We start from the raw sequence: 18205 nt of genomic DNA on the forward strand, positions 1-18205 counted from the left end.
AATAAAGGATGCTGCTGCTTCAACTTGTTAATGCAATGAATAAAGACAGGATGCACATTATCTGATCGTGGCATTAGATTAGGCATTAGGCGACGACATGTGGATGAGACTCTTCCTTCTTCTGCTCTGTTTCCCGTTGGAAGAGGACACTGTTTATAGCAGTTTACAGTACACACAGTCCTCTTGTGACACCTCAGAATATGCCCCTGGGAAGGATATACAAAATAGATGCTGATTATGCTGCAGAGGAGCCAGACTCCCTTGAACAAATTTACATTTAAAAAAATGTCTCCACTACAAATACTATTTCACCATTTTGCCAAGATTCTTACATTATTTTTAATGCAATTGTAAATATTAAATTAAAGATTGTTGAAACAAATGAGTTTGAGTATGAATTTCAAACTGATTTTATTTTTACCTTTTATTATATATGTGTATATATATATATATATATATATATATATATATATATATATATATATATACATACATATATAATTTACTAATATAAAAGTTAATGTTGTTAATAATTGATTGGTAAACTGTGTGTGTGTGTGTGTGTGTGTGTGTGTGTGTGTGTGTGTGTGTGTGTGTGTGTGTGTGTGTGTGTGTGTGTGTGTGTGTGTGTGTGTGTGTGTGTGCAGGATGATCCAGGTGGAGAGAGAGTCAGCTGACCTCCGCTCTGACGAGATTGAGTCTCGCGTGAACAGCGGCAGCATGGACGGACTCAACGTGACGCTTCGGCCCCGGGCACTCCCAACCTCTGCCACTGCCCAGTCCCTCGCATCATCCTCTTCCCCACCCACCAGTGGTCACTCAACACCTAAACACCACTCACGCAACGCCAGCCACCACCTAGGCATCATGACTCTGGTCAGAGAGCACACGCTCTGCATTCTTCATGGAGCAGTTTGCTCATCTTAAAAAGCTGTAAATCTAACTGTTTGTTGTTTTGTTTGATAGCCAAGCGACTTGAGGAAACACCGCAGGAAAGTAGCAGTGAGTTTGCAAGTAAAAGTAAATCTGTTCCATTTTTTTCCCCCAACTGTGGCTCTTGTGACTGAACTGAGTTACTTTTGTGGTTCTTCCAGTCGCCAGTTGAAGTGGACAAAGCTACCATTAAGTGTGAAACATCCCCTCCCTCGTCACCCCGAAGTTTACGGCTAGAAACCAATTTTGCACAGTTCACAGGCAGTCTAGAGGACGGCCGAGGGTAAACACACACACATGCATACACACATAACACAATACAAACGGTATTGTAACACGATTAGATCATTTAGCGTCAGTTCAGACTCAGAACTTAGACTCAGATTGTCAACAAGTTTTGGAGACTGTCACAGTTGGAAAGGAGCAAAGGAACAATTGCTTACCTTGCTTATACATAGTTGACAATAATGGGATTCTAATTTTAAAGCTTTATCGCTTAACATAATTTTCCATTTGCAGCAAGCAGAAGAAAGGCATCAAGTCATCTATTGGCCGATTGTTTGGGAAGAAGGAGAAGGGTCGATTGGAGCAGACTTTAGGCAGAGATGGACAGAATCTCCCGGCCTTAACAGGTACACTACAGACGACATACCAGTTCTAACACTGATGCAGACAGTGTGAGATTTCTGTGAGATTAACAGAGTAACAACACTGATTTGCTGTTTAACAGATTTTGACATGGCCATTGGTGATACTATGACTCTGGGAAAACTGGGCACTCAGGCTGAGAGGGACCGCAGGATGAAGAAAAAGTAAAAGCATACTTTCCATGTCTGAATCCATGTTTTTTTCCCTCATTCTTGTTATTTGTATTTGTTAACTAATCCTCTCTGATAATCCTCACTTCCTTCTGCCTTTCTCTGTGCACTTTTAATTTGCTTGTTAGACACGAGCTTCTGGAAGATGCCAGGAAAAGAGGCCTGCCCTTTGCCCATTGGGACGGCCCAACTGTTGTCTCATGGCTTGAGGTACTCCCTTAGTGTACTTTTGTATCAACCAACCATAAATTAAATCCAGAAAACCTCCCTCTATCTAGCTGTCTTCAGGGTAGGCTGCTACTACATCTAAAAAATGATATATACAGCAGTATCACACACTCGACCGACGATTACAACCTGATCTGCAGTCTCCTCCCCTTCCATATGACCTTTCAATGATGGTAATGTTTCATATCTCGATGACTCTCTCCAGCTGTGGGTGGGTATGCCAGCGTGGTACGTGGCAGCCTGTCGTGCCAACGTGAAGAGCGGAGCCGTCATGTCAGCTCTGTCTGACACAGAGATTCAGAGGGAGATTGGCATCAGCAACCCCCTGCACCGTCTCAAACTCCGCTTGGCCATCCAGGAGATGGTGTCCCTCACCAGCCCGTCGGCACCACTCACTTCCAGAACGGTAAAGCAACCCAACAAATACGCACTGATGATCGCACATGAGCATACAGCAAGAAACAGCAAGAAAAAAAATTAGCACATACATGTATGATGTGAACCAGGATGTGTACATGGACACATTTCCCCACACAGTCAAAACCTCCTCCACTGGAGTGATGACTCCTCATGCTTTTCCTTTTTTGGTTCCTCTGTTTCGGACCACAGTACTGGGTTGACTTGTCCTTTTCTCCTGCCTTCAATTGCATGGCGCTCTGTGAGAAAACAAATCACAAATAATTACACAATAAGCTGCCTGAAATACACTCCTCCCCGGGCCTCACTCAACACAAAGTTTGTCTCTGTGTCTTTGTGTGATTGTCTGCGGGTGTGAATGCGGGTCGGTGTGTGTGAAAAAATTATTTGGTTTGTTTCTGTGCGGGTCTGCATGCGTGTGTATGTGTGTGTGTTTTCGTCCTTTGCGCAGTCCTCCGGAAATGTGTGGCTGACTCATGAAGAGATGGAGAACCTGGCTTCCTCCACTAAAGCGGTTAGTACCATCTGGGTGCTCCCTTCACCTTCGGCCTCCCCCACTCAACACTCACAGTCCCCAGCATGTCACATGTTTGTCATCCCCGGATGCCCCTTTCAAATACACCACCCTAATGCATATTTATGCTTGTGCTGTTTTTTATGTGTGTGTTAGATTTAATTGTTATGACCTGTGAAGGTTCAGTCAATGAAATAAAGCAGAAGTCTTCAACAGGGGGTCCGCGGCAGTGCTGCAGGGGGGGTCGCAAAACTTCTTCTTTTTTTTTTTTTTTTCAACCAATTCTTTTTCCACAAATTTAAATGTCCTCAGAATCAGAATTGTATTCATTGTCTTTAAATACACATTAACATGAATCCAACATATTGTGGAGAACGGATAGATTGATGGAGAAGACGTTATCTTTCAGTCCGCAACACACACAGGAGCTCTCTCTCAAGCTGGGCACCGGTTCATTCACAGCTCCTTTCATGCAAATACGACAGCACAGGCACTAGCCAATCAGACTGCGTTCATGCTAACGTCTATAGAGCGCGAAGCTCAAAAATAAAAGATGGCATACCAAACTCCGTAGAATAGGGGGTCCCTGCTCCATCTCGCCATCAGTTTGGGGGACCTTGACCTGAAAAATGTTGAAGACCCCTGAAATAAAGTGTTGGAGATAACATGTGGTGTAAGAAGAGCTTTGTGTCTGTGTGTATGTTTCTGAATGTGCCGTATTTGTGTGTCTGTCTCTCTGAACTTCTATATTGTCTCTGCCTGCTGCCACTCAGGAAAATGAGGAGGGCAGCTGGGCTCAGGTGAGGTCGCTGATCCGCTTACATCTTTGTCTGTGATTTCTTATGCGTGTGTTTGTTTATTATACTTTGGATTTTTGGGATCAAACCGGGAGAAAAAAATGACTAAATATATCTATTTTGTGTTTTGATTATTTTCTTCTCATTTATGATGTTGAGGTTCTTTTTTATTGTGCATGTTGTTTGTTTACTATTTTGAATAAAATAAGTGTAGTAGTTTGTTGGGGAATTGAAAGTAGTCACAATGGATATCAGTTTGGACCTGAAGTGGATATGAACACTAGTGTCACTCAACTTTTGACCGCAACTGTACATAGATTTACGTACACTTGTAAAGAGCATAATGTCATGGCTCTCTTGAGTTTCCAGTTATTTCTACAACTCTGATTGTAGCGTTTGTGGGCGTTTGTATCTAATGAGCCCTATTTAAATGGCCTCAGAGAAGTCACCAGCTGTAGTCACTCATAATCACTCACAAGAAGTTAAGAGGCCACGCTATGAAGCTCATTTCATTTACACAATTTTCTAAGTCACCAAAATTGCTAATTCATGCTGCTGTATGTATATTTTTGACCAAGCAGATTTTGTCCCTTTTTCTGTTAACCCATAATAAAGTCATAAAAGAACCAAACTTCATGAATGTTTTTTGTCACAAAGAAGTATCTGTTCCAATCACTCTATCAGAGAAAAATCAGACTTGTAGAAATAACGGGAAACTCAAGTGTATGTAAACTTTTGACCACAATTGTATGTCATTTTATAATTTCCAGTATATACAAAATGGCAGATGTTCCATGTTCCCAAGAGCGGTTTCTTCCTTTTTCTTTTGCACAAACTGGTAACATTATGTACTTATGAGGGGCCGTTAAGGACTTAACTATTGAAATGCTCTTGCGCACACTCCTGAGACACATACATACTCTGTAAACTTATGCACGCGCATATATAAAATATTATTCATACTCATCTGAAACACTTACACGTACATATGAGAAACACGCTCATACATATATACTGCTACTTACATGCATACAAGTGAAACATCTATACGTATCCATCTGAAACACTCATGCATGCACATATGAAAAGGTTGTATATATATTGTTGAACACTCGTACATGCATTACTGAATATCTTGCATATGATTACAAGATATAAAAAGTTTAGATACATATGGGTCGTCGTGGCGCAGGGGGTAGAGCGGGTGTGCTTGGAACCGCAAGGTTGGTGGTTATCTCACTAGTGAATGTAAGAGCATCTCACTAGAGTGTGTACTGTACATTAAATCTCACTAATATACGGAAGGGGGCAGGTTTTGGACAGCGAAAGCTCCAATCTCACTCCCTTAATATGCTTGTACGTCCTTGTGTAGGTCCAAGTTTATAAATACTACCATTCCCTGACTAATGTAATCATATGCAAGAGATTGAGTAATGCAAGTGTTCAACAATATATATATATACACATACAACCTTTTCATATGTACATGTAAATGTTTCAGATGAGTATGTATAATGTTTTATATATGCGCATGCATAAGTTTACAGAGTCTGTATGTATGTGCGCGAGAGCATTTCAATAGCGAACTTAAGAGTGTTTCATTAGTATGTGTAAGAGTGTCTCAATAGTTAAGTCCTAAACGGACCCTCATATACTGTACTCCTCTCCATGTAGACCCTAGCTTATGGCGATATGAATCATGAGTGGATAGGGAACGAGTGGCTGCCCAGCCTCGGTCTGCCTCAGTACCGCTCATACTTCATGGAGTGTCTGGTGGACGCGCGAATGCTGGACCACCTGACCAAAAAGGACCTGAGGAGCCACCTCAAGATGGTGGACAGCTTCCACAGGTCTGTAGCTGCATCCAATTAGTTTAGCTGCTGTGTGATCAGCCTCCCTTTTCATCACTGGACAAACAGCAGTTGGGATAAAAAGCCTGATGAATATGTAACTTTCTATGTTTTTGTGAGAGGTTGTTTGTTACATCATGATTGTGTGTGTGTGTGTGTGTGTGTGTGTGTGTGTGTGTGTGTGTGTGTGTGTGTGTGTGTGTGTGTGTGTGTGTGTACGTGTGTGTACCAGGGCTAGTCTGCAGTATGGGATTATGAGCTTGAAGAGACTCAATTATGACAGGAAAGACCTGGAGCGCCGAAGAGAGGATAGCCAACACGAAATGAAAGGTACACTTTACAAACACCCTGATACACGGACAAACACACAAACTAACACATTTAAACACTAACAAGAAAGCGCACGTCCACAGTGTTATCGCGCCAGAGAACCACCTACTGATTTTGCCTGATTTGGTCTGGCGTTGAAGCAGCTGCCTCTTGTGACTGTCATTACACCAGCTGAAGCAGGCCTACAATCTTATGATCCAAGGCTCCACATGCCAAGAGTAGTTCCAATCTCACACACACACACACACACACACACACACACTAAGATCTAGGCAGCACTACTGCCCTTTTGACCTTGAGTATTGCACATGAACTTGACTCAGCTGCCATGTCAAATCAGAGTCCTGCCCGGTTCAAGCACACACGCACACACACCGCCTGTTCCAACGTGGAAAGCTGTATGACAGCTGTGCACAGAGTGAACAAAGGGAGTGTGCCAGCAAGTTGACACTATGTGGAGAAGCACATTATCTCTTTATCTCTTCCAAGCTCTCTTACTCGAATGGAAATTGCTGTTATTTGTTGTTAATGGCAAGTTTTTACACTGAATATCCCACAATGAAACACTACCTTGAGACTGACTCATTCTCTTTTACGTTAGATGTGTTGGTGTGGACCAATGAGCAGGTGATCCACTGGGTCCTGTCCATTGGTTTGAGGGAGTATAGCGGGAACCTGCTAGAGAGCGGCGTCCACGGAGCGCTCATCTCTCTGGACGAGACCTTCGACTACAGCAGCCTCGCGCTTATCCTGCAGATCCCTATGCAGAACACACAGGTGGTTAAAGAGGAAAACGCAACTGTTGGCACTCAAAAAGGATGAGTGAATTGAAGTAATATGACTAACACAAAGATAGCTGGTGTTGTATGATCATATATTGTAGAGAAGTTTGGTCTGTTTTGTGGATATAAACCAGAGCTCATGTTAGTTGCACGTTCATATTATCATGTTAGTTGCACTTTCAACACCTTTGTTCCCAGCGCTGTAAGCTGATGACAGGTCTTTTGGCCTTTCTGTAAACATTCCAAAAGTCCCAATTGTTTTATGGGATTGGTTGATTTACTTACCCTATTGCAGCCACATGCTGCCAACATTTACTTCTGCCTCAGATTCTGTATCAGTTGACTTTCATTGACATTTTGGCATCAGCTGCTGTTTATTTCTCTAACAACATAGGTTCCCACCAGCTCACAGAGGATGTGTTTCTGTGTTTTTTGCAGGCCCGGCAGGTTCTGGAAAGGGAGTTCAACAACATATTGGCCCTGGGGACCGACCGTCGACTAGAGGAGGTGACCAATCCAGCAGCTGCTTTGATGAGATACATGTCTAAAAAAGGGCTGTTTTTCTAAACTTGTTTTTCTCTTCCCTGTTGAGGAGAGTGGGGATGACAAGTCTTTTCGGCGCTCTCCATCGTGGCGCAAGAGGTTTCGGGCCCGTGAGGGAGGGGTGGGGCTTGGAATGATGGCGGGCTCCATGGAAACGCTGCCTGCTGGCTTCCGCATGCCATCCATGTCCATGCCGCCCTGTGTGAATTTGATGCCCAAGAAACAGCTTCAGCCTGAAGGTGTGTTGGTACACTGTCCAAACCGCTCTGGCCTGTGTGTAATTTCTGCTCATCCTGACTAACTGCATGCTGTGTCTTTTCTGTCCTGCTGCGCCCACACCTCTCCATGCCCCATTCGCTCAAGCTCCTCCCCCGGCGTCTCCAAGACTTGATCCTTCGGCCGTGCGGACCTATTCATGCTAACTTTTATCTGCTTACTAAGGGGAGCGCTAATGCTAACGGGTAAGCTAACAAATAACGGGTTGCCTTTAACCAGCATTGCCCAGCTGTGTGGCTTGAATGTGGTACTAACTTTACTTGTGTATATCTGGCTGATTAGAGCCGTTTGTCCAGTAAACAGTGTGTATTTAATTATCTCTTTCTTGGAATCATTCATTTACACAGCAGCATTGTGTATAAAGATATGATTGTACAGAATAAAAGCTATAAAAAAAGCTATTATTTTACAATAATACTGTATAATTGTTCAGCCTTGACTTTTGGGTCCTTAAATTCCCTATAAGTGATTTTTCAAAACATTTTTCTCTCTTCCAGTGCATTCACATTACCTATATGGACACATGCTTGCGGCCTTTTGAGAGTGATATGCCAAATCTGGAGAGGGAGTCCTGGGTGCCACTGGGAAGGGTTGTCTTCCCAACCTTTTCTTGCCTGGCCTCACCTCCCATCGTTCAACTCTCACCTCTCCTACGGACAAGTGCAATACAGAGGCCAATTCTGGCCTTTGAACTCTTGAGAGTGCTCATCGGCTGCGCTCGCTGCTGTAAAGGAGACTCATCCCTGTCACTCCCAGTTCACCCCAGTGCTCCCAGTAGCCTTGTTCTTGTGGTGTCGTGCTCCTGCTCCCCTGGTCCCGGCTGTGGGTTCTTGCCTGGTTCTAATCTCTCAACATGTTCAAGACCAAACCAATCTTCCAGTGTCATCACGTCCTCTGCAACACAAATGTCCGTTGATGTAAAAAAAGATTAATAGGGATGGTGAGACGTTGATTTGGATTTGGGAATGATGAATACTTGTATAAATGGCAGATCCCACTGCACATTGACCCTCTACCGGTTATGCAAGGTATTACTCATTTATCGCCTCTGTAAATAAAATGGATGACTTATGTTTTTTATAGAAATATTATATATATATATATATATATATATAAATATATATATTGGAAATATAAATGGAAAATAATATCATTGCTGTATGAAACCCAATGCCCTGTATTCAATAGTGACTGTTCTCTCTCTCTTTCTCTTTCTCTTTGTGTCTGACCTTTTGTGTGTCTTTTGCTGTATACTGTAAGTGTGTGAATTGTTAGTGGGAGGGTCTCACTAAGAAAGGGATATGTTTCTACAAGGACTCTTCACAGGTTCATGGGTCCAATTGCAGACTTCTCTATTTGCCTCTTCTCCTGTTCTTTCCTTTTCCCTCCTCCTCATCTTTTGACACTATGTAGCTGTTACCTCTCCTCTTTTTGCCTCTCTCGCCTTCAGTATGACACTATGTAGCCTAGAATAGAGAGAATCCTTTAATATGAAGAGTATGCTTGTGGTGTGTGTGCAAGCAAATGAGTCCCTCTGCTTGAGACGTGTGAAGAAATTGTGTGTGAGAGGCCGACCTCCAGCCGTGTGACCATGACTTTTCTCTGTGGACGGGTAGTGTGAATACTGTAGCTCCTCTCTGTTGAATCTTTCTGTTTTCTCAAATCAAACTGTAATATGCTGCTCAACATCAGCCAATGATAAACACAAAAACTGCTCAATGTGACGGGCACTCCTAATCCTATCCCGTCACCTCCCATTTAGTTGCCATGGAGACGCGCCAGTGAGCGGTCAGTACTCTTGGTTGACCAACTCCTCATCCAATGAGAACACAGCATATGAACCAGTGAAGTGCTGGATGGGTGTTTTTTTATTTTAAGAGTTTTTCCAAGGTGTCTAAAGGTGTAATGTGCTATGTGGCAGCTATGAGTACTGTGTCTTTATTCCAGGTGTGAAACAATGCTGACAAATCAAGATTTTATTATTTGGTTATTTAAAAAAGTGAAGTGTATTTATGACACTATATAGACATAAGTAAAGCTGTTTTTTAAAGATTTTTGGATGTTGTGTTCCTTTTTTAGGTTATCCCAGTCAAAGTATCTCATCAAAGACATTGACCAACAATGTATTGAAAATTGGTTTTATCGAAAGATTTGGACAGAAAATATCACTTTTCAGAACATCTACAAATACACAACAATCGTAGTTATAAAAGTCAAAAATAAGTTAGCAAAAAATACAAAATGAAATGGCAAAACCACTCTGTAGAAAAAGGGAACGTATTTACATCACTAGCATTCATAACCAGTTTAAATTAAGCAGATCTTGGTCAAAACTGCCATGGTACATATTGGCCCCGCAAATGAACACACACTAGGGATTAGGGGAAGGTTTTGAGTAAAACTTAAATTAAGTAAGGAGAAAACCAGGCTTCATCATTCCTCAATGACTATCCGACTGAAGGAGGCCTAACAGAAATCCACTATAGAATCTATGTGTTGGTTTCATGCAGTAAAGACCTTGAATCTCTTGTGTTAGACTAAGCTCCTGTCTGACAGACAGTCGGGACTGAGGATAAGGAAATAAAGGGAATAAGGCATCATTGTTAACTGGAGGGATTCAGTTTGGCCAGCAGAGATACAATTCAAATACTAGTTCAAATTTGTAGCATAAGACACTCAGATCATTACAACTGAAAAATAAATTAAATTGGACCGATTATCAGCCTGCATTGCCAATATTCATTTGAGTTTTTGGTTATCTTCCCAATGTTTCAAGGCTCTATTTGGAAATGTCCACAGGAAAAGCCATGGGTCCGCCTGCAGCACTGATGCCTTCCACGATGGAGGTTAACGCATGCATGTTCCCCTGGTCTGGAGAGTCAGCAGCACTCAGGAGATCTGCGAAGAGACCAAGCCTCACATGAATGGTACACGGATCTCCTGTCCATTGATACTGTGTGTGTCTGTGCGTGTGAACTGTACTCACCCTCGCTGCTGTAGCTCTGCGTGCACTGCTCTGGAGTGCTGCTCCACTCTGGGCTACTGCAGCAGGTGCTGCCTGAAGCGGGCTCGCTTGACGACACCTGTTACCACGGAGATGCACGCGCAGAAGTTGCTGTCAGTCACTCTGGTTATGGCATGGCACACCCCGCCCCGCACAGAGACACAGCTCGGACACACACTCACACACCACCACTACCACCACCACTGACGCATACTTTGACAGTCCTTAAAGGCAAATTAATACAAAGAACAGAAATTAACTCAAAGCAGTAATACCTTTCAATCTAAAAATAGAGCTGTATTAGAATTGTCAGTTTAATATATTTTGGTATTGGTAGATAGTCATCAGTGTCTCTTTGAACCTTCACATGTTCTAACACACAACAACTGAACACTGATTTATAATCCTAAAGAGCACTTCAAATAACCACAGGACAATAACAGAAAGTAACCCCTCCCCCCACCCGTACATTAACACATATACATACTGATCATTTATAAAGCATGCTCTAAAGTTGATCTGGCAAGTCCCACATTGATCCCACGTTTGCCTTTCTTTACTTTCGTTTGGTTTTTGTCCAAATGACTTCTATCTCTTAATGTCCTATCCATGTCTGCTCTTTTGGCTGTCTTCTCATTCATGAATATGTTTCCTCCTGCTTCTAATTACCGCTCCTCTGTCCTACTCACTCTGGGTTGTGCCGGGCTGGGTCGGTAGTGCAGTCCCTGCTGTCCCGTCTCATTGTCCTGCTGGTTGAGGGAAGACACCAGGGCCTGCAGCCTTTCGATGTACTGGATGGCACTCCGCAAGATCTCAACCTTGGGCAGCCTCTGGTTTGGGTTCATCAAGGTGCTCCTCTTCAGAGCATCAAAGGCCTCGTTCACCTTCTTCAGACGCCTCTTCTCCCTCATCGTGGCTGCTCTCCGGCGGTCCATGGTAACCGTCTTTCTTTTGCACATCTTACAGGCCCAGGGGAGGCACTGACCAGGGCAGTGGGGCTCGGATTGAGGTGACAGGCTGGACGGAGAGGCTTTGTCCTCCGTTCCTGTCAACCCAACTCCAACGCCCCCAGACAGAGTCCCACACAATCCCACCATGGAGTTCCTATCCTGGTAGGTGGATTGGTCGTACCCCCCAGGTAGACGAGAGGGGAAGTAGCTGTCCCCTCCCTCGTAGAAGCGCTGGTCAGGGAAGAAGTAAGGGTTGGTCTCAAAAAGCTCCATCCTGGACAAAGCTGTGATCTAAAGGGGACAAAGATTCCCGCTTCCCCTGGAACCGCTCTACTGTACGAGGGTTTTGGTCGTGCGCCTGGGCTGTGTGTGTCAGAGTGGACGTGTGTGTGCCTGTCTTGGTCCCCGGCCCGAGCTTTGTGATGAGTGGAAGACGTGTGGAGAACAACTGGTGTGGAGCAACTGCAGGCTGGCATTTAAACCCCTCTGCCTGCTGCAGGATCACAGGGTTAAATTTAGCACGAGCCCCCAGAAACCTGACACGACGTTTAGCTGTTGCTGCGCATCTACACTTCAAATCTCTGTTGGGCCTTGCTCTCTAGGGCTTCAGACCCATATGTATATGTGTGTGTGTGTGTGTCCTTGTGTGGGTCAATGTGTTGTGTGTCTTAAGATGCCAGGAAATGATCAAGTTGCCGTGGAAATGGTAGTTGAACCTCAGATCAAAGATGTCTGTCTTAATGAACTAATCCCAGACTTGCGCCTCCCTCCATGACACCATACATAAAGTCCTGTGCCATGAGGGTGGAGGAGGGGGCCGTAGGGACAGTCTGTGGACAGCTGTCAAGTCTACGAGGAGCCAATGATAAGCAATGACAAGAAGTTCTTTGACTCCTAGCTCTGGATCAGAAGGAAATGAGGCCAGAGTTTGTTGTACTCAAAACTAGGTCATGGGTAAACACGTGTACTCTGTTGTGACTGAAAGTTCAGAGTGATCAACGGGGTCAACATGAAATGTGTAAGAGCTTAGGTGACATTGCTGGGTCTTCGTTTTACGTAACCACATTCATATTTACTGCCTTCAAAATATTATTGCACTTGGTGATGCCAATGATCTTCTGAGCTATAGTATACTCACAGACAGGCCTGTGCAAGACTGGACAAAGTACAGTAAAGTAAGTTGAACCGAGTTGACAGTGGCTCCTGCTAGTCTTAGTGTCCATGTCCAGTAAGTTGCCGTTTTAGCCAAGCCACCAGGGGTTCATCTTTTCAGAACATGTCTCACCAAACAGCTCACCAGCTAATTCAGACTGGCTTCCGCTAACAAACAGCCAAAACACACACTTCTGTAAGCAGAGAAGTGGCCTGGAATGACTGGCGTAGTGTGACATGTGTAACATTGCTGTTTTTACTGTAAGTTTATCACAGTAACAGTACACAGACCGGATAAGGACGTGTTTGCCAAAGACAGGAAGTTCTCTTTTGTGGCAACTCTAAAGAATATGTACTACTGGGGTCTGGTGTCCTGGCAATGATGCTTCTGGTCTAATTGGAGTCACGTTTCAGCTGAAGTAGGACTAATGTTTAAAGGAAAATCAATTTAATAAAGAAAAAGGGTATCACAGGGAATGACGGTAACACGGACGATCACACAGCGGCAGCGAAATGCTGTCCCTTTCATATTCATGCCTTTGAAATTTGTTTTTGTTTTTTTGCCGTGGATAACTACCAAGAGACAACTAGGAAAACCAAAAGGATCTTTAAAGATGATTAAAATGGAGAAAAAATATATATATAAAGCTATAGGTTGTTAAATAAAAATGTTTATAGAGACAATGAGAAGAACACCGCATCATCGTGTGGACTGTGTGGTCACTTAGAAACTCGTTTCTTGTTACAGTAGTTAATACACTTCAGTTGACAAAGTGTATTAACTAAAGCTAAAGCAATGTATGTAAATATTGTAAATGTAAATATTTGTCACTTTCTTTTATATATGTAAATTAATTTCTCAGTAGTCTGATCAGGAGCTCTATAGTTATTCCTACAAGCTGCCATTTGCTAACAGCATAGTGCTCAGTGACAAACTCTTTAAGACAAACTCTGAGTAGTAGTGTCTTGGACTTTCCGCTGAGAGCTAATTCACAGCATATCCCTTCAAAGAGTGGGTATTATGAAGTGCGTCATGGCAGACAGAAATCCGCAGGTGTTACTAATAACATTTATCTTTGGTGCATTTTATATAAGTGTGTCAGAGTCGTGATATATCGCGCTCAGCGGGAGGGGGAGGTGGGGGGATCCTCCACGAGCACCCACATGGATCAGAGCTGTAATCATAATAATCACACCTGGGGTCTTCCTAGTATTACAAGTTGGAATATCTGCTTTTTACAGAGCTCTAGATCATCCTGAGACCTCTCATTGGCTTTAATAAGGGCAAGTGCTCAGGAGACATAAATATATGTGAAAACAAACAGAAAATGCTCACTAGCAAGAGAAATATACAACATACATACATGATACAGGTGGGGAGGATTAAGCGATTTGCAAGCAAGTTGCCAATAGTTTCTATTCATTATTCACTTCTTGAATTCTACATATTGCTATACCATTTAGTTGTGATGTAAACCAGTGTTCTACTTATTTATTCTCACATTTTGGGATCTAAAAAAATAAGCTACATTTACAATCAAACGATGTTTGGCGAGTAAAAGGATCAGATGACTTCTTTATTCACGACCCAAGAACACCTCTGGGAGGACTGGCTAGTGGCTCGGGGAGGTAGAGTGCAGAGTCAAGGCTTGGCGGTGGGCTGTCGGGTTAGTCTGTGATGGATAGTCACTGATGGTGGAGCGAGTACAAAGGCGCCTGTGTTGCTCTCAGGGGGACAGCAGGGAGGGGGTCTGCAGTGTGTCAGAGTCACTCATAACCTTCTGTCATTGTAACCCATTGTCAGCAGAACCAGAGAGCTTGCGTGTGTGCGTTTGTTTTGAAGGCGTTTCAGGCACACACTTGTCCCCTCTTAACATTTTGAAGTGAGCACTTGAGAAACAGTAAACAAGATATCTGGAGTTTATTGTTTGCAGATACCACACTTTTGTATCCTGCCTCCTAACTTCAGTCAACCCAGACGAACAAAATATATTTTATAAAAATGAACTACATTTGATTTATACATATTTTTGGGACCCTTGCACGTCATATCTTAGATCTTTGCGCCTCATTCCCCACATGTAAGAGGTAACATAAAAATATATTTGTATAGTAATACAATTTTCAAATTTTCAAGGAAAGCAATATAAGTTGCTGTAAGTCTGTCAGATAACCAAGATAACTGGCATTTAAAACAGAACAAGCAGAAGCCAAATAATTTACACTGAAAAATGTGTGTGCGCACGTGTGTGCAGGCGTTGCCCTGTCACTGGCAACACTGTTCCAATTCTCCTCTGTGACAAGCGGCAGCACATTGCAGGACAGCTGAGCAGAAGGGAGGAGGCGGGAGGGATCAGTCCTCCTCACCCCAGGTTAGCCTCAAGATCATCACTGACCTGGAGAACTGTTATATGAGCGCTGTCGGGAAATCTCAGATATGTACGAGGAGAATAACATAACAAGAGTAAAGTAGTGTTGATTAAAGGGAGATAAACAAGGAGATACTATAATCACAATAACCAGTGACCATATGACCATGATATACAGTAACTATATGGTGTGGTAGAATTTATAGTACAGAGACGTTATGAGAGTTCCGGAGATTCTTTTCACCCATGGTTAATATTAATTGATCATCAATTCATCATCTAAACCGTATGCATCATATTTGTTTAAGTTGTATGTCCAACTAAATACAAATTTGACTTTTTTTGTGTTCAACAGTATTTTTCTGTGGTGCAACAAAAGGGCTCTTAAGTTAGCAAACAATTATTTTGAATTCATTAATTGGAAGTTTACTAATTGAACACCAAGTTGTCTCTTAAGTTAAAACTAAAACATAGTCCTTCCCAATTCAATTCATTGCAACCACTTTAAGACCCATTTCCGTGAAACCATTAGGTAACTTGCTATTATCATTTTGCTTTAAAGACCAATTTTCATAGAATGTGAAATAGTTCCTTTATATGTAATGCATTTATTTTTTGAAATCATTTAACTTTATCAATACACAGACCTGGTCTCAACCTGTATACCATTACCCAAAACAGTGGGTGCATTGACACAAAGGAAATGTTTCTATTTCTGTATTTAAACTTTACTAGTGGCATGAATTGTTCTAGTTGAAGTCTGGACTCAAGTTACAATAATCTCTACTAGCGAAGTGCCTTCCAGAGGGAACATGGTCACCATAGTGACAGCAACAGATGCCCAATTTAGGTCGCCTCAGAATCACCGAACATTACGATAATGTTTTTTTTTTAAATCTCTTCGCTCAGATCATACTGATTTTTTGCTGACCACACATTATTGCTAAGAGATGACAAAGCAGCTTAATCCTGCGAGATAATCATTAATAAAATACAGTGAAAGCAAATCAATCACCCGACTACTGTGAGGGGATTGAACGGGTCTGACCTGATTACTCCTCCACGATGCGTGCATTAATTCTGTTGAGTAATGAACCTTGCATAAGGTGCAGTGCTGGGCCGTTTGATGCCTGAAGGTGAAGTGACACTACTACGGCCCAACTAATCATCGGGAGAATACTCCCATTCACTGCAGTTCAGAATGAAGTGCCCACACCTGTGTTTTCACATGGCTCTGAAAGGCCTGGAGAAAGCTCTGTAAGTCAGGGAGGGAAACAGTAGTTCTGTAGCCCAGTCATGCTGCTGCTCACTGGGGCTTTTATTGCAGGGTAATCCCCTACAACAAACAGAAAGGCAGGCATGTGCATATGCAGCTGTCGCGGTCTTAGTGCGAGTGGTGTCATGTTAAATCGAAGGAATGGACTGAGCCCCCTGAGCCATCCGCTGCCTTTCCCCGTGTCGGCATCCCGCTCCCTGCGAGGCTCCAACACACACGGACAAACACGTATGCATACTCATTCCTATGCACATAACCCACTTCCCACTACCATATTTTGCAGCACATGGCAGCCCTTAAAGACATATACTGTAAATAGCCCATGCTGCACTGTATGGAAACAGGATTATTAAAGTGACATCATATTCCAACAATGCCACAGGTTGTGTGAAAACTCCAAATAGCATGTAATAATAATAATGTAATTTCCTGTCAATCAGATAGGTCTCAGAGGTTAAATCTAAGCCCCCATAAAAACTATCCAGTGTAATTTGAAGGCAATTTACACCAAGACCATGTATAAACCACAACCTGCATTGTTCCTCCGAGAGATACGGCCGACCGCTGTCTGAAGGTTGGGGTGTGTGTACGACTGCAGTGTTGTGAGATGTGAGTGGAAACTATGACCATCTTCCATATCAGACCTCCTACTGCTGCAACTAGCAAATCTTAAAATGGTTTTCCCTAAAATCTTGTGTTGTGCGTCGCAGCTTGATTTCCTTCCATTTGTGTAAATTCTTATTCCTGCCTTTTTTTCCTAGATCTTTGGCTCCACGGACGTTCTCCCATGTCAGCAGCGGGACAAATTTAGCGGCATGGTTTCTGCAGTGACCAAATAGCCGAACACAACAGAGGGAAAGCGTGCGTGCGTGTGTGTGTGTGTGTGTGTTGAGTGTGTATATACAGTTTCAGTTATCCAGACACACAACCAGGAAGAAGCAAAGGAGGGTAAACAGACTGGCGGGATGCAGAGAAAGCCGACAAGAGAGAAAGGAAATGCCATGTCTAATTATAAAGGTGCATTGAAGTACAATAAAGCCAGTTATAGTATATGAGAGCCATGTTTGAGAGTATTGCATATATGCAAAAGGGGATAATGTGTCAAGTTATTCTGGGTGGATAGATGTACTGTCGCTATGGAAACATACAGATCCACTACCACTCCCTGGGCTGTGGCGTTCAAGACCTGCCAAGCTGTGGGTGTCATGTCAACAGGGCGGTTGCAGCGTTTTTCTCAACGCTGCGTGACGCCGCGGACCGAACCATGTGGTAAGTGGGGAAAGCATTTTAGTATGGCAGTGACAAGCACTTGATACTGTATAGCAAGTCACAGGGACGACAACAACGTGATCCTCACCGGTTGTGGAATGCAAATAAGTAGTCCAGTACTGTACTCGAGTACAGATTAAACAAAATAGTCTTACTTGAGTATTTCCACTTCAATTATTTTAGTCAGACTTCATAAACTAAATCTCATGGTGCATTATTGCAAATTAAACTAACCACTCGTACTTTAAATTAGAGCTTAAATGATTAGATGATGTATCAGTTGATAGAAGAAAATCATTTTTTTATTCTTTATACAAGCCAGTTCCAACCTCTAATAAGATAATTTTACCTTTAATAGTACAAATAACCGATAATACTCTTATACTACTATTGACTAAATAAATAGCTTCAAAGAGCTTTAAAATGATTTTGACATTACTGATTTGTGTATTATGGATATTATCCATAAACGACCTGGGTTAAGGTTGAGACTCTAATGCAATACATGGTGCAGACAAGAAGATCGTGTGTCTGTCTCAAACACACAGTAGACACAAGCAGAGAGGCTCAGTCGAGCTGGAGAGGACACACACACGACAGCTGGCCTGTCACACAATAACTTATTCTTCCGCCAAAACACCCACTTATCTCTTATCACTAGTGGGGACATCAACTTTCCCTCTGGTCAGCAAGTCAA

General features: G+C 42.8%; 2 protein-coding genes across 23 annotated transcripts in view; one reads left to right on the forward strand and one right to left on the reverse strand.

Moving 5' to 3' along the window:
- Positions 1–9540, forward strand: part of ppfia4 (PTPRF interacting protein alpha 4) — a 61849-nt gene extending 52309 nt beyond the window's left edge. For 3 of the 22 annotated variants that reach the window (XM_040203928.2, XM_040203933.2, XM_040203938.2), the window contains 16 exons: positions 648–876; positions 967–1014; positions 1095–1216; positions 1453–1565; positions 1664–1745; positions 1880–1961; positions 2185–2385; positions 2848–2910; positions 3684–3710; positions 5382–5557; positions 5790–5887; positions 6489–6664; positions 7108–7176; positions 7262–7451; positions 7576–7673; positions 7986–9540. In XM_040203928.2, coding sequence (XP_040059862.2) covers positions 648–876; positions 967–1014; positions 1095–1216; positions 1453–1565; positions 1664–1745; positions 1880–1961; positions 2185–2385; positions 2848–2910; positions 3684–3710; positions 5382–5557; positions 5790–5887; positions 6489–6664; positions 7108–7176; positions 7262–7451; positions 7576–7634 — 1735 coding nt within the window. In that variant the 3' untranslated portion in view covers positions 7635–7673; positions 7986–9540. The remainder of the gene's footprint in view (positions 1–647; positions 877–966; positions 1015–1094; positions 1217–1452; positions 1566–1663; positions 1746–1879; positions 1962–2184; positions 2386–2847; positions 2911–3683; positions 3711–5381; positions 5558–5789; positions 5888–6488; positions 6665–7107; positions 7177–7261; positions 7452–7575; positions 7674–7985) is intronic. The other 19 variants (XM_040203931.2, XM_040203937.2, XM_040203932.2 and 16 more) reach the window with 17 other exon arrangements.
- Positions 9541–9612: 72 nt separating this feature from the next.
- On the reverse strand, positions 9613–12220 carry myog (myogenin). The gene is made up of 3 exons (XM_040203950.2): positions 11182–12220; positions 10475–10571; positions 9613–10386 (listed from the first exon to the last, which is right to left on the reverse strand). The coding sequence occupies exons 1-3, from the start codon at positions 11713–11715 to the stop codon at positions 10268–10270; spliced, it is 750 nt and encodes a 249-aa protein (XP_040059884.1). The 5' UTR covers positions 11716–12220; the 3' UTR covers positions 9613–10267.
- Positions 12221–18205: the final 5985 nt, after the last annotated feature.

This window comes from Gasterosteus aculeatus, chromosome 17 (assembly GCF_964276395.1).
Source record: "Gasterosteus aculeatus chromosome 17, fGasAcu3.hap1.1, whole genome shotgun sequence".
In the NCBI taxonomy this organism is placed as follows: Eukaryota; Metazoa; Chordata; class Actinopteri; order Perciformes; family Gasterosteidae; genus Gasterosteus; species Gasterosteus aculeatus.